We start from the raw sequence: 12283 nt of genomic DNA on the forward strand, positions 1-12283 counted from the left end.
TTCTACCCTCACACGCTGGCACTCAGCAGTTAGAAACCTCAACCAACATTCCTCTGGTCCCATGGCTTAGTTTATTGTATTCTCTTCTTTTACAAAATTAAAAATTTAAAAAACCAGGCCCAACTGGCAGCATGAGTCCCTCTGTTCACGGAGACTGAGACGTCTCAGCCTGGCTTTACAATACTGGGACATAGGGTGTGGGATGGAAGGTTGGGGTATGGTGCCAGGGCAAGGGGCCAAGGGTAAAAGACCAAGGAGGGAGGAAGCAGCCACAAGCCACAGTCCCTGAGTTACGATTCACATTTTAAGAAGGCTCGGGCTGGAGGGTGAGGTCAAGGCTCATTGAGGTTCTAGGGTGACCAGAGGTTTCCCCTGGGGAAGGAAGCAAAGGCCAAGATGCCCTCAGACCAGTTAAGGGGCCGAGGCCCACTCTGGCCCTCTGTCCTATGGCCTACCGTCTTCATCTTCAATTTGTGCTCTGGGTCCCACTCTCCAGAGGCTCTGGACAAGGGTCCCTCTGACAGTGGCCTCAGGGCTTCCCTGCATGGCCAGGCCACGTAGAGGGCGAAATGCCACCTGGAGCATCAGAGGAAGAGGGCAATTCGGGAAGCCACAGTCTTGCAGCCGTTGGAGGAAAAGAGTTGCTCATCCTCAGGGAAGAAGATGGTGCTGTCCAGCACAGCCTGGATCACGTCATCCCTTTGCTCCAGGCCCAGCTGGGCCAGCTCATTGAGCACGCAGTGCCGCACGTGGTGCCGCTGGAGCGGGAGGAAGGGCACCAGAGCGTCCAGGAGATGCTCTTCCATGATGCCCGAGCGCCAGAAGCCATCTGCAGGAAGGGGTGATGGGGGAAAAGAGGCTGTGCTTCCCAGAAGCTGGGCCTCCGCCCCTAACGGCCAGTGCAGGTACGCTGCTGGTCTCAATGCTTTCGGCCACCTTCCAGGCGAAGGGCTCAGAGAGGCTGTATGACAGCCAGGAGCCCCAAAGCTTGGGCTGGGGAGGACCAGGTCACTGGAGCTGGGGGTGAAGCCTCAGCCCGCTAAAGCCACCCCGGGGGCCTCCTGAGCCAAACTCACGGTGTGGGTTGTCCAGCACAGCCCGGGAGATGACCGGCTCCAGCTCCTGTAGGCGGATCTCCTCGCGGTCCCGGTGGAGGCGCCACGCCTCCAGCACCACTTGGTTGATCTGCTCACCACCGGTGTTGCTAAAGCCATGGGGCCCCGGGCCGAGACTCAGACAGTGTGGGGCAGGATTTGGCCCTCGCTTCCCAAGTGCCACCTAACATGACCGGGGCCTAGAAATCCAGCTCAGTACCGGCAGGAGACAAAGCCACTGAAAACACCCCACAGGAACCACTTCCCCACTCTGGAGCTTGTGTCTACAACGGCGACCCCTGGAAACTCACCTAGGTGCCATGCACTTTGTAATTTACAAAACACTTTTGAGTCCCTTAATTAACTTTCCCTCACCCGGCCTCTAGAAAGATAGTGGGGCACCCATGCTGCTGTTCAGAAGAGGACATGGGAGCTCAGAGAGGTGAAGTAATTTGCCTAAAAAAAACACAGGGAGGACTCTTAGAGGTGGGACTAGAACCCTAGCCCTGTTTTTCCCAGGCCTGGGTTCTCCAGGCAACAAAAGAGGGAAAACTGTACGCAGCAAGGCTTCCACAAAGGAATGCTGAGGATCAGAAAGACAGCCCAGAATGGGCTTCGAGATCATCAGAGGGGAAGTTAACCGCCTTGAATGATAGTGTCACCAGCGAGACTGTGAGGGGCTCTGGGAAAGCCTGATTGGGCCCAGAGGGACAGTATTCTGTTGTGGGACCATGGGCCAAGACTACGTAGCTGAGACCTCTAACATGTGTCCTCATATTATGCCTGCTGCACAGCTAGGGCCCACCTGATGAAGATGAAGATGGCTTTGCGATAATTGGTCCCGAACACAACCGAGGAGGAGCCCAGGAAAGGTCGCAGGACCTCCATCAGGCCTGGGGCCAGCTTGTCCATCTCATCGAACAGGAAGAGGGAACGGCCACAAACAGTGAGGTTCCCCTGGACCCAGCTCTTGAGATCCTTCTGCAAGAAAGAGGTAGGGATTTGAGGGGGACGGGAAATACAATCCCACCCCCAGACTTCCTCCCAAGGCAGGGGACTCATCCCCTTCCCAGAACTGCTGGTGAAATCGGCCCTGAGAGGGGCAGAGATTTGTCCAAGCTCAAATAGCAAGTCAGCAGGAGAACAGAGACTCAAACCCAGGCCTGGCACCTGCCTGTTCAGGGCTCCTTCCCTGACACCTACTGCTTTCTATAAAAGGAGAAAGGCTCCTCCTTGCTCCATGAACTTTCTCAGCATTGCTGACAGCTGAAACAGATCAGCCTGGAAAGCACCTTGTAATCGACAACAGTAATAGTAGTAAGAGCTAATATTTATTGAATACTAACTCTGAGCCTCGAATTGAGGCTCAGTGCTTTACAGAGAGAAGATAATACAGAATGTCTGGCAAAGATAAGAACTCAATAAATATTAACACCTTTAATGCTGTAAACCCATGTTCCTCACAACAACCCTGGCAGGTAGGTTGCATTACTGCCCCCTCCCCACCCCAGGAATTAAAGTGAGAACCCCTGCCAGGTTGACTGGAACCATCCCAACCTCTGTTCAGGTTAGGTCTTGAGGACTGAGGCTCCAACTGGCCGTGTGGCCTGGTGCAAATGAATCCCCATCTCTGGGCTTAGGACTCACTCCCTAGGGTATGGTGCTCCATGACACAGGCAAATGATAGTCCAGGATGCAACCAGCCTACCTTGTAGCGCTCCATGTTGCTGGGATGGGGGAAGTGGATGACGGGGGAGTAGTGGTGCACATGCGGGCTGCGGAGGCCACCCCGGAAGAGGTAGTGAGCCAGGAGGGAGCTGACATAGGACTTGCCAGTGCCTGTCCAGCCGTGCAGGGAGAGGACCAGCGGCTTGGTCGGGGCTGGGTCCTGCACGAAAGCTTTCAGTGCTTTCACCACCAGCGCCCTGGCCAAGTGCTGGCCCGCCAGGTGCTGGGCCAGGTCGCATTCCAGACCTAGGGCCACAAAAAGGACAGTGTCAGAGCTGAGGCCACACTCCCGCCACGGAAGAGGTTCAAGGGGGAAGTGATGTCTGGAACCTGGCCTAGGGATACCTGGGGTCTGGGTCGATTTTACAATGTCGGCGGAAAGAGAGTGGTGCCCTTGAGGTCCCCTGCTGCAGGAGTCACCCGCACGCAGACCCTGAGGCCTGATTCAGCTCGGCAGCGCCCACACCAGGCCGCCCTCTGAATTGCGCGAAGTGGGCGCGAGCGGTCAATGGGGTCTGCCCCAGCACCCTGCCCATCCCCAAGGCAGGCTTCTTCCTCACGGCCAGCCCATTGTGGAGGTCTAAACCAGCCCCCAAGGCCCGGCTTTCGAAGGCCTCTCTCCATCTTGACAGGGCTCTGCCTGGACTCCAAACAGGCATTCCTAAACCCTCGCCCCAAGGCCGGTGCCCCAGGCTCTCAGGGTCCCTCAACGCGGGGTCCGCTTCAGGCCCTGGCCATGGGGAAGTCTAGGGCTTTCGCCCCTCAGTTCCGCCCTCCAGGTCCGACAACGCCAGAGTCCAAGGGCTTCCCAGTCCGCTGGCCCCTTCGCTCCGGGCTTCCGCGGCTGCTCACCCTGGAAGTCGGGCCGGAAGTCACATTCGCAGAAGGTGCCAAAGTTGCAGCGTAGCGAAGTCAAGTCCCAGGCGATGGCCGCGGCCGATACCAGCCCGAGCAGCGCGAGGAGGAGCGAGCCCCAGGGCTGGCAGCCACGCGTGGCAGCCGCCATCCGGGTGAGGCCCGAGCCGGGTCTGAGGCGGCCAACTGCCTCTCCTGAGAACTACAGCTCCCGGCGTGCATCCCGGCGGCAGCCTCCGCCTGGGGCCTACAACTCCCGGCTCCCCTCGCGTTCCTCTCAAAGGCTGGCCTGGTCATCCCACAGCAGGGCCAGAAGGTAGCCTCCAGGGGGAGCCCACGAACTGTCCAATCGGGGACGGCTGGCCTCGTTTCCATGACCACGGTAACTAGGGGACCATCATAGTAGCTCCAAAAGAATAATAAAGGATTATGACCACAAGGGTGACGTAACAATTGTAGCAAAAACTTGTGCAGCACCTCACACCTTGCAAAGAGCCTTGTTCTTTAATAAAAGAGCTCTCGGTAACAGCTTTTGGTGAGCACCGACTGTGTGCCATTGGTGTTAGATACCTTACATATCCTATAAGATGATAACAATACCTGTCATACAGAGAAATGGTGATATTCCAATGCGGTACAGCACATAAAGTGTTTTGACTCAAAGAAATAAATGATCATTGACAATCTATTATGTATAAAAAACATGGTGGTCCTTTACCTAGCAGCTACTTTGCGCTAAATGGTTTAACAACGATCCTAAGAGATCGATTTTGTTATTGTCCCCATTTTATTGAGGTGGAAATTGGGACGGGAATGGTTAAGCCTCATATCCAAGGTTATCTAGCCAATAAACAATAGAACCGAACCCAAGTTTGGCTGCCACCAAAGATCTAATGCACTGTCACCCAGCCTCTCTTAGTGAAAGAATTCAGAAGGCAAAGAACCCCAGACATTTCAAATTCAGTGAACGGGCTCCCCAGGCCTCCAGCCTGCCTTGAAATCCTGTCGATCCATATTGCTTACTTCCCCGACATACAGAATCAAGACAACTGCCTTCATGGCCGTTTTCAAAGTCCTCCTGCCCCCACCCCCAACCCACGACTCCTGGGGCCACATCTCAAAGCCTGAAAAGTAATTAGTAGTTCCCACTATTGAGAAGAGAGAAGGAAAGAACTCTAGGTCAAGACACCTAGGTTCCAGCCTTCCTCATTCTGCTGCTGTGACCCAGGGAAAGTCTCTTCTCCCTGGGTTTTCTCAAAGGGGAGGTGGAATCCTAGATTTCAAAAGCCCTTCTGCCTCAGACATCTGGGATCCTTGGCTGTGCATTTGTGGGAGCCTTTGCTGTGGCTTCCCCCGGCAGGGAATGGGGTAGGCAGGTCAGCGTTTCTCCCACTGGTTAGAACTGACTGTTTATCTCCCCCACTGGCTGTGAGCTCCTCCAGGACGGGGACTGGGTTTTAGTACTGACTGCAACTCTGGCTCCTGGTACAGTCTGGAATGTCCCAGGTGCTAAATATTTGTTGAATGAATCATTTCACCTTTCACGTAAGAAAAGATGCTTCCTCCCCCTACCCCCAGGACCCCCTAAGAGACAGAATAAAGAGTCATAAAAGTTTATTATATGAAAGAAAGGGCATGACTTCTGTACATCTATTTACAGAACAGATAGACTTATTTACAGCCAGATGGAGGCCTTGGTGTCAGTGGGGAGCAGATGCCTGGAGAAGAGTGAGGAGGTGTGAAGAGCCTCCCATGGCTCAAACACAGGACACCTCAGCAGGAAGGGGAGAAGCAGACGCTGGAGAAAGGAACAAGGGTTCCGGCTCTTCCTGAAGGGAGACTTGGTGTGCATGTGGCAGGTGGGACGGAGCCCAGAGTCTATGCAGGACCCTGGAGGTGAAGGGCGATCCTGGCATTGAGCCCAGAACATTCTTGGGCTGATCACAGTGTCCCTGGGGTGCTCCGGGGAAAGGTCTGTGCCCCTCTGTCCCCGTTGCTGCCTGCAGCTTGCAGAGGGGAAGGGTCCATGTGGGTCACAGCTCGCTGGATCGGACGGCAGGCTCCAGTTTGTGGGACAGGGCAGTGAGAACCTTGTCGAACTTCTCATAGCGCCGGGCCTGGCTGCTGCTGGCGCCCTGGCTGCCCCAGAGAAGGCGCATCTGGAACTCAGTGCTGAACACCTCCAGGAGCTCTGGCCGGGGCTGAAACCCTGCGGGGCGGGGCAGAGGGGTCCGTCATGCAGCTGGAGAGGCCGGGGCTCGCACCTGGGGCCACCCCATCCCTCCCTCCAGCTCTGCAGGGATTTGACATGGATTGTTGATGGACATGGCCACGCAGTTTAGCACAGAACAGATAGACTTATTTACCCTACTATTTGCAACATGTAATTTAAAAATGACTAGGAGATTAAATATTAATGTTAACTTGGGGGGATCTTAGGTGATTTTTTCTTTCTTTTTTTTTTTTTTTTGTATTTTTCTGTACGTTACAATTTTTTCCCTAAGAAACATATATACATTTTATTAGTCGATGCAAAAATAATTTTTTTTTTCTTTCTTAAAAAGAAAATCAGGACAGACATACACCAGAATGCTCACAGCAATAACCTCCGGGTAATTGCGGGCCATTTTTTTTAATCTTGTTTTTGCTCAGCTGTAATTTCCAATTTGTCTACAGTAAATTTTTATGACTTAAATAATGCCTAAAGCAGTGAAAGATGGATTGTCTGAAGCCCTTTCTCTCTGCTCCTTTCAGGAGAGGAAGCTCTACCTTTCAACTAGACTGAGGGGCAGGGCAGGGCAGGGCCTGGGAGGCAGGGCGGGTCTGCCTCAGCCCCAGGGCCCCAGGCCAAGTGCTTTGCAAACAACTAGTAAAGTAGGCCTGTTAGGATACCCGCTTCACATACGAGAAAACTGAGGCTCGGAGAAGCTAAGACACACTGGTGCACTTTGAATCACCTCTGTCTCCCCCTGGGCCTGCCACTCACCATTGCTTGTTGAACTGATGAGTGAGGAAGAAAAAGAATGAGAAAAATGAGTCAGGGAGACAGGGCAGGAAAGAGGGGTGGAGAAGTGGGAATGGACATCTGGAGGGAAGGGGAGAGCGAAGCCCGCGGGACCAGTGACCGTCCTGCCCCCAGGACGTGACCAGGGACTCACCCTGCAGCTTGACCTCAGCGTTGGTGTGGTACAGGCCTCCGTGGTGTGCCACTGTGCGGGCAGCCTCCAGGTGGGCCAGCACCACCTCCACACCGTGCTCCGTGCTGCCCCAGGGCTCGGGGCCCTCGGCAGGGGCTGTGTCACACTCCAGCAGAGTGATGAGGGGCAGGACGTGAGGAAAGGTGGTGTTGCTCAGCGGGGGGCCTTCTGCAGGGGAGAAAGCAGTGGGCGCTTAGAAACCCTGGAGCCCCCCCATTTCCCCCCACCCACTGCTGCCCACAGCCCTCCAAGAAACCGAGATGCGGGAGGAAGAGGGGAAGGGGCCTGCCTGGGGTCATGGGAAGCCTCCAGGGCTCCTGACTCCGGGGACAGATCTTTCCTTTCAGCTGAACCCATGACGGCCTTGGCCCAGCCCTAAGGGCCAAGCCTGGACCTGGACGCAGCCTACACGGTCGTCAGGGGCAGAGTGGGCGCAAGGAGAATGGCTCGCGCTGAGTTCAGTCAAGCTCTTATTGTCATCCACACCAGGAAAATCTTTGCTGGCCCAGAGAGGGCTGCAACCTGTGGAAGGTCACACAGGAAGGTGGGGGAGGTACCTTTGCCCTCGTTGAGGCTTTTGAGAAATGGCTTGAGCTTCTTCTCATAGAGGATGGCACCTTCTGTGTGTCGCTGCCGCAGGGTCATCCACGTCTGCTCCAGCCGGGCAATCTGGGGAGACCAGACTGTGAGTGACCAGCCAGGAAAGGGGCCTGCAGGGGCCACGGACTGCCTTGCTGAGTGGACACCCAGATGTGGGATAAGAATTATTGTTACGGTCGCCATTCATGTATCGGGGATGGTGCCGATTGCTTTTCACGTGTCTCTCATGAAGCCCTCGCAACAACACATTTTACAAATGAGGAAACTAAGGCTCAGAGAGGGGAATGACTTGCCCAGAGTCATTCCAAAAATAAGTGGCAGAGCTGGGAGTTAAACCACCCACCGCCTTTGGGACCCAGTGGTTACTATTTACTAGGCATGGGAGAGTGGATGAGGTTCCACCTCAGAGAGCTCAACTCTTCCAGTTGCCCTGTCACCAGCGCTGCAGAGAAAGTCACAGAGTTCTTCCTGAACCAATATACAGCCATCCCAAAGGAATTTATCCCAGGGCTCTTCCGGACAGTCTATGTGATGCCCCGCTCTGCGTGGGCCCCTCACTACCTGGGCCATATCCAGGGCGCCCATGACTGCGGCGAAGCTGAACATGTTGCCCATGGTCCCCCGAAGTTCAGCTGCCAGCTGGATGGTCTTATGCAGAAGTGCTGCCCGCTCCTCAGCAGAGCCTGTGCAGCCCAGGATGTCCACAGCCAGCATGATGGACATGGTGTGGAACCTATTGGAGAGGCCAGGTCAAAAGGGCGGGGCCAAGGACCTAGCGTGGCAGGAAGGGGCCCTGCCACTGCCCAGCTGTTGCACTGGGGGCCCGAGAGCCGAGCCCCCAGGTTGTAAAGGGTCAGTGAGATTAAGGGGCGCCGCCAGAGTGAGAGGCGGGGCCGAGGCCCTTGAGCACCTGGCTGAGGTGCTGGAGATGGATCAGGGGAATTCGGAAAGAGAAGCCAGAGCTGATGGGGCTCTTGGGCTGTGACTGGTCAAGAGGATGCAAAGGTGAGTCCGGAGATAAAAAAAAAAAAGACTCAGTCTTTGAGAAACTAGAATTTCTTGGAGCTGGATAACAAGTTGCGATTGGTCAATGGGATGGGGGCGTGGCCAGAACCCCGGGAGTCGGGCTGGAAGACTGTGATTGGCCAATCGGCCACAGCCAAAGGACAGGAGGTAGCCTGGGGATTCCCCGCGCGGCCCTTGAGTGCTGGTGCTTGCCTTACCTTTCCAGCAGGTCTAGTCGTAGCTGCCGGCCATGGGGGAGGGTGAGCAGCTCCATGCCCCAGCGGACTCCCATTAGGGTCTGCATCTCCTTGGTAACGCCCAGTATCCTAGCAACCTGCAAGGACGCCCAGAGGGCTGATTAATTTCCTGTCGTGGCTGGCCCAAGCCATCTGGGAATCAAGAGAGCTTTACCTAAGCGGGCAGCCTGGCTGGGAGGCCGAGTTTGAATTCCAAATCTACTGCTAACTCTCTGAAATGGAGCAAATGAGCCTCGTTTTTCTCATCTGATAAATGGAAAAAAATGCCCAGAGGTCTCTGACATGTTAAATATTCAGTTAAGGTTAAGGACCGGGACTACCTTATTCCGAAAGGCAAACCTGAGTCCCAGGGAGAGAAAGGGTTTATCCAAGGTCACACACTGGGCCTAGAACCCAGCGCTGTTCCCTTCACACCTCCGTGCCCTTTACAGAGCAACATCTGTGCACTGTCTCTTTTCTTGCTTCCTGAGCTGCGAGACCAGTGTGAGCAAGTAATCAGTGCCCTCCAAACTTCAGAAGGAGAAACTGAGACGCAGAGAGAGTCGAGGTCCTTAGATGGGCAAATATATTCGTTCAAAGCAAACATCCCCGGCTCTGACCCTTTATAGGCGCAGGTAATGAGTTTTGCTTATTTTGTCCACCAGAGGGCGTGGGGGCGGTGAGTAGGGTCTTCTCTATTCCCTGGACCAGCCCTGGACTTTCACCAGGCTCAAAAACTACCCCAGGAAGTCAGACGCCATCGGGTTTCAGGACTGCCTGATTCCAATGCCAAACTGACATCTGGAGAAAGCAAAAATATCTTGTGTTTTTTTTTTGTTTTTTGGTTTTTTTTGCCTTTTTAAAAGGAGAAAATGGAGACCCAGAAAAGCAAAGTTATCAGCCCAGAGTCACGCAGCGAGTAAAGGACAGCCATGAAGCCAGAATCCAGGTCTGCTAGCTGTATTCCTCACTACCTTGACCCCTGTTCCAAAGCCAGGGGACAGGGATGCTACCCCTGTCCCAGCGCGCACCCAGCACCTACCAGGCAGTCAACCTTGGTGACATGCCGGGCCAACGTCCGGGCATCCACTTCTGCCAGCAGCTCCTTGACCCTGCGCAGGAGGCCCACCTCCAGTGGCCGGTTATCCTTGGGGATCAGTAGTGACTGGAAGGTGGCTGGGTTGAAGGAAGAGGTGGCTTCCACGATGGGGACTGTAAAGGCCCTGCCCCAGTCCCCCTCAGGGGCCCCGTTTTCTGACAGTTCCTTTAGCCTCTCCCCGTAGCTCTTTGCCTGCCGGCTAGAGGCCTCAACTGTTGCCCACTCACTGCCACGGACGGGAGGCTGGAGCTGGCAGTAATGGCTAGAGTCCGGGTCACTGTAGCTGCTGAGCGATGGTGATGGAGAGGCCTTGCAGAGGGTGTGGGAAGGGCTGGCATAAGGGCCCTTGTCTGGCTCCCCAGAAGGCTTTGGGGCACTTCCAGGACACAGCTGGGGTTCACTGGAGCGGCGGGTGACAGGAGAGGCGGGCAGTGTTGTGGCTGAGGAGGTTGCAGGGGTGGTGTGAACACGGGTCACTGCAGGGAGACAGAGGGAGAGGACTAGTTACCATGGCTCCCACCCAGTGAGGTTCCCCCACCTTCTGCCCAAAAGACAGTCTCCATCCACCCTACAGACAGCAACCCAGCTTCCCTGCACCCAGGCCGGGCCCAGCAGACTCTAGCGAATGGACCGGCCCTCAGCGATACCCTGAAATCACTGGCCCCCAGGAATCTGCACACAACCACTGAACTATTTGGAAGAGCTTTCAGAGATTCAGGGAAGCTAAGCAATTGCTGGAGTTCATTGTGACACATGGAATTATTTCTTGATGAATTAGTCATAATGGTTTGGTGGGTTCACATGTGCCAGGAGCTGGTGACATGCTGGAGATACACTGGTCAACAGCAGGAAAACCGTCATCCAAAATCAGAGGTGATGCTTATTGAGCTCTTACTGCCTGTGAGATTTTTCTTTGCACATTAGTCCATTTAACCCTCTCGACGTCCTATAAAGTAAGTACTTTTGTGGTCTTCATTCTACAGATGAGAAAACCGAGGCTCAGAGACGTGAACTGACTTGCCCAAGGTCACCCAGCCAGTCAGTGGGAGAGCTGGGATTTAAAACCCGGCTCCTGGGTACGTGAGTATGCCATGTTGCTTAGAAATTGTCCCGTTGATAATTGGAAACATTCTTTTTTTTCTTTTCTTCTAGAAATGAACGAGTGATGTGTTTCTACAATGTAAATTTTCTTTGTATTTGAAAAAGCTCAGCAGTCTGAACTTTCTGCTCAATTTCACTACGAACTAAAAACTGCTCTAAAAAATAAAGTCCATTTAAAAGAAAAAAAAAAGAGCAAAAAACGTAACATGGCGAGCTCGGTTTGGGCCGGTCATTTGAAATCGGGGCTCCCTAGGTCTCAGTCGACACAGGGCCCAGCAGTGCGCCCTCCACACATAACCAACGAGCATAACCAGAGAGGCTGTGCTGCTGCGTGAGTGTATCGTACAGCCTTTGAGCCCAGGTTTGGTGACACCATGAACTTCCAGCAGACTTCGATGCATTCTGGAAACTACTGGAAAGCACTGGAAACTACTTTGTGCACAGTGCCTGGTACCCGATAGAGGCTCAATGAATTGTTGCTGAATGAGCAAACAGTGAATCTGATTTGCATGTGGACCTCAATAGTTCTGCTAGCAGGTTTTTAGTGTAAATTCTTGTAGGGTCTTGCTCTTAGAAAAGAGACAGAAACACACATAATCACACCTAAGTAACAGAACTCATCAAAAACACGTGCGCACACAAGGTCATTGCCACCAGATGCCCCCACCCGCCCTTATCCCCTCCACTGGCCATACCGGTACTGTACGCAGGGGAGCTGGGGTTCTCGGAGATGGGGGACATGGGCGAGTGCAGGTCTGGGATCTGGTCCATGCTGAGGGCACAGTTGCGGATGGATTCCCGGGGGTGGGGTAGTGATGTGCTGTGGAGCAGACACCTTCATAAGCAGAGAACCCAGAGGTTGGGGTCCTCAGCCAGCCTTAGGATCCCCCACCTCTGCTTACGTCTTAGATCTGCTGAACTTCAGAGGCAGAAAAGGCTCGGAGATTATCAAGTCCAACCTCCCACTTGACAGGTACAAAAACTGAAGCCCAGAGGAGGAAGGGGTTGTACAGTCCACAACCTGCACAACTGTTCTCTTTTCTGGGAACCTTGTCCTCAACTTGGAGAACTGTCTGGGAAGGTGGGCTAGCAGGAAGGATGAGAAGCCCCAGGGAGGATGGGAAGCCCCAGGGAGCAAGGCCTGCCAGTCTAACCCCTCCTCACTGCTCCCATGCTATGCTCAGGGTTCCTGGATCACACATGGCCTGTGTGACACCAGTACCGTCACTGGTTCTAAACCACAGTCCAAGTGGCTTTGCCCACAGGGTATCCAACCATCAGTTCCTTGGCTGACAGCCCCTAGCCCCAGGGATATGATACATATCCAAGTGTTAGTGGCACAGAATGGCAGGTCTTTCTGCAAACAGC

The 12283-nt window shown here is 54.2% G+C and overlaps 2 protein-coding genes across 6 annotated transcripts in view; both read right to left on the minus strand.

Moving 5' to 3' along the window:
- Window positions 1-52: 52 nt before the first annotated feature.
- On the minus strand, window positions 53-4079 carry TOR2A (torsin family 2 member A). 3 transcript variants are annotated; one of them, XM_039861722.1, is made up of 5 exons: window positions 3675-3897; window positions 2803-3068; window positions 1900-2075; window positions 1077-1204; window positions 53-829 (listed from the first exon to the last, which is right to left on the minus strand). In XM_039861722.1, the coding sequence occupies exons 1-5, from the start codon at window positions 3826-3828 to the stop codon at window positions 585-587; spliced, it is 969 nt and encodes a 322-aa protein (XP_039717656.1). In that variant the 5' UTR covers window positions 3829-3897; the 3' UTR covers window positions 53-584. The 3 variants fall into 3 exon arrangements, with proteins under 3 accessions (XP_039717656.1, XP_039717657.1, XP_039717658.1); XM_039861723.1 differs by lacking the exons at window positions 2803-3068; window positions 3675-3897 and adding an exon at window positions 2269-2785; XM_039861724.1 differs by lacking the exons at window positions 53-829; window positions 1077-1204; window positions 2803-3068 and having other exon boundaries at window positions 2008-2075; window positions 3675-4079.
- A 1195-nt stretch (window positions 4080-5274) lies between these two features.
- The window catches only part of SH2D3C (SH2 domain containing 3C), a 28453-nt gene continuing 21444 nt past the window's right edge, over window positions 5275-12283 (minus strand). For all 3 annotated transcript variants that reach the window (XM_039861718.1, XM_039861719.1, XM_039861720.1), the window contains 7 exons: window positions 11611-11735; window positions 9758-10290; window positions 8698-8813; window positions 8036-8207; window positions 7432-7543; window positions 6836-7042; window positions 5275-5886 (listed from right to left, as the gene is read on the minus strand). In XM_039861718.1, the coding sequence (XP_039717652.1) occupies window positions 5711-5886; window positions 6836-7042; window positions 7432-7543; window positions 8036-8207; window positions 8698-8813; window positions 9758-10290; window positions 11611-11735 (1441 nt within the window). In that variant the 3' untranslated portion in view covers window positions 5275-5710. The remainder of the gene's footprint in view (window positions 5887-6835; window positions 7043-7431; window positions 7544-8035; window positions 8208-8697; window positions 8814-9757; window positions 10291-11610; window positions 11736-12283) is intronic.

This window comes from Pteropus medius, unplaced genomic scaffold (assembly GCF_902729225.1).
Source record: "Pteropus medius unplaced genomic scaffold, Ma_sr-lr_union100, whole genome shotgun sequence".
In the NCBI taxonomy this organism is placed as follows: Eukaryota; Metazoa; Chordata; class Mammalia; order Chiroptera; family Pteropodidae; genus Pteropus; species Pteropus medius.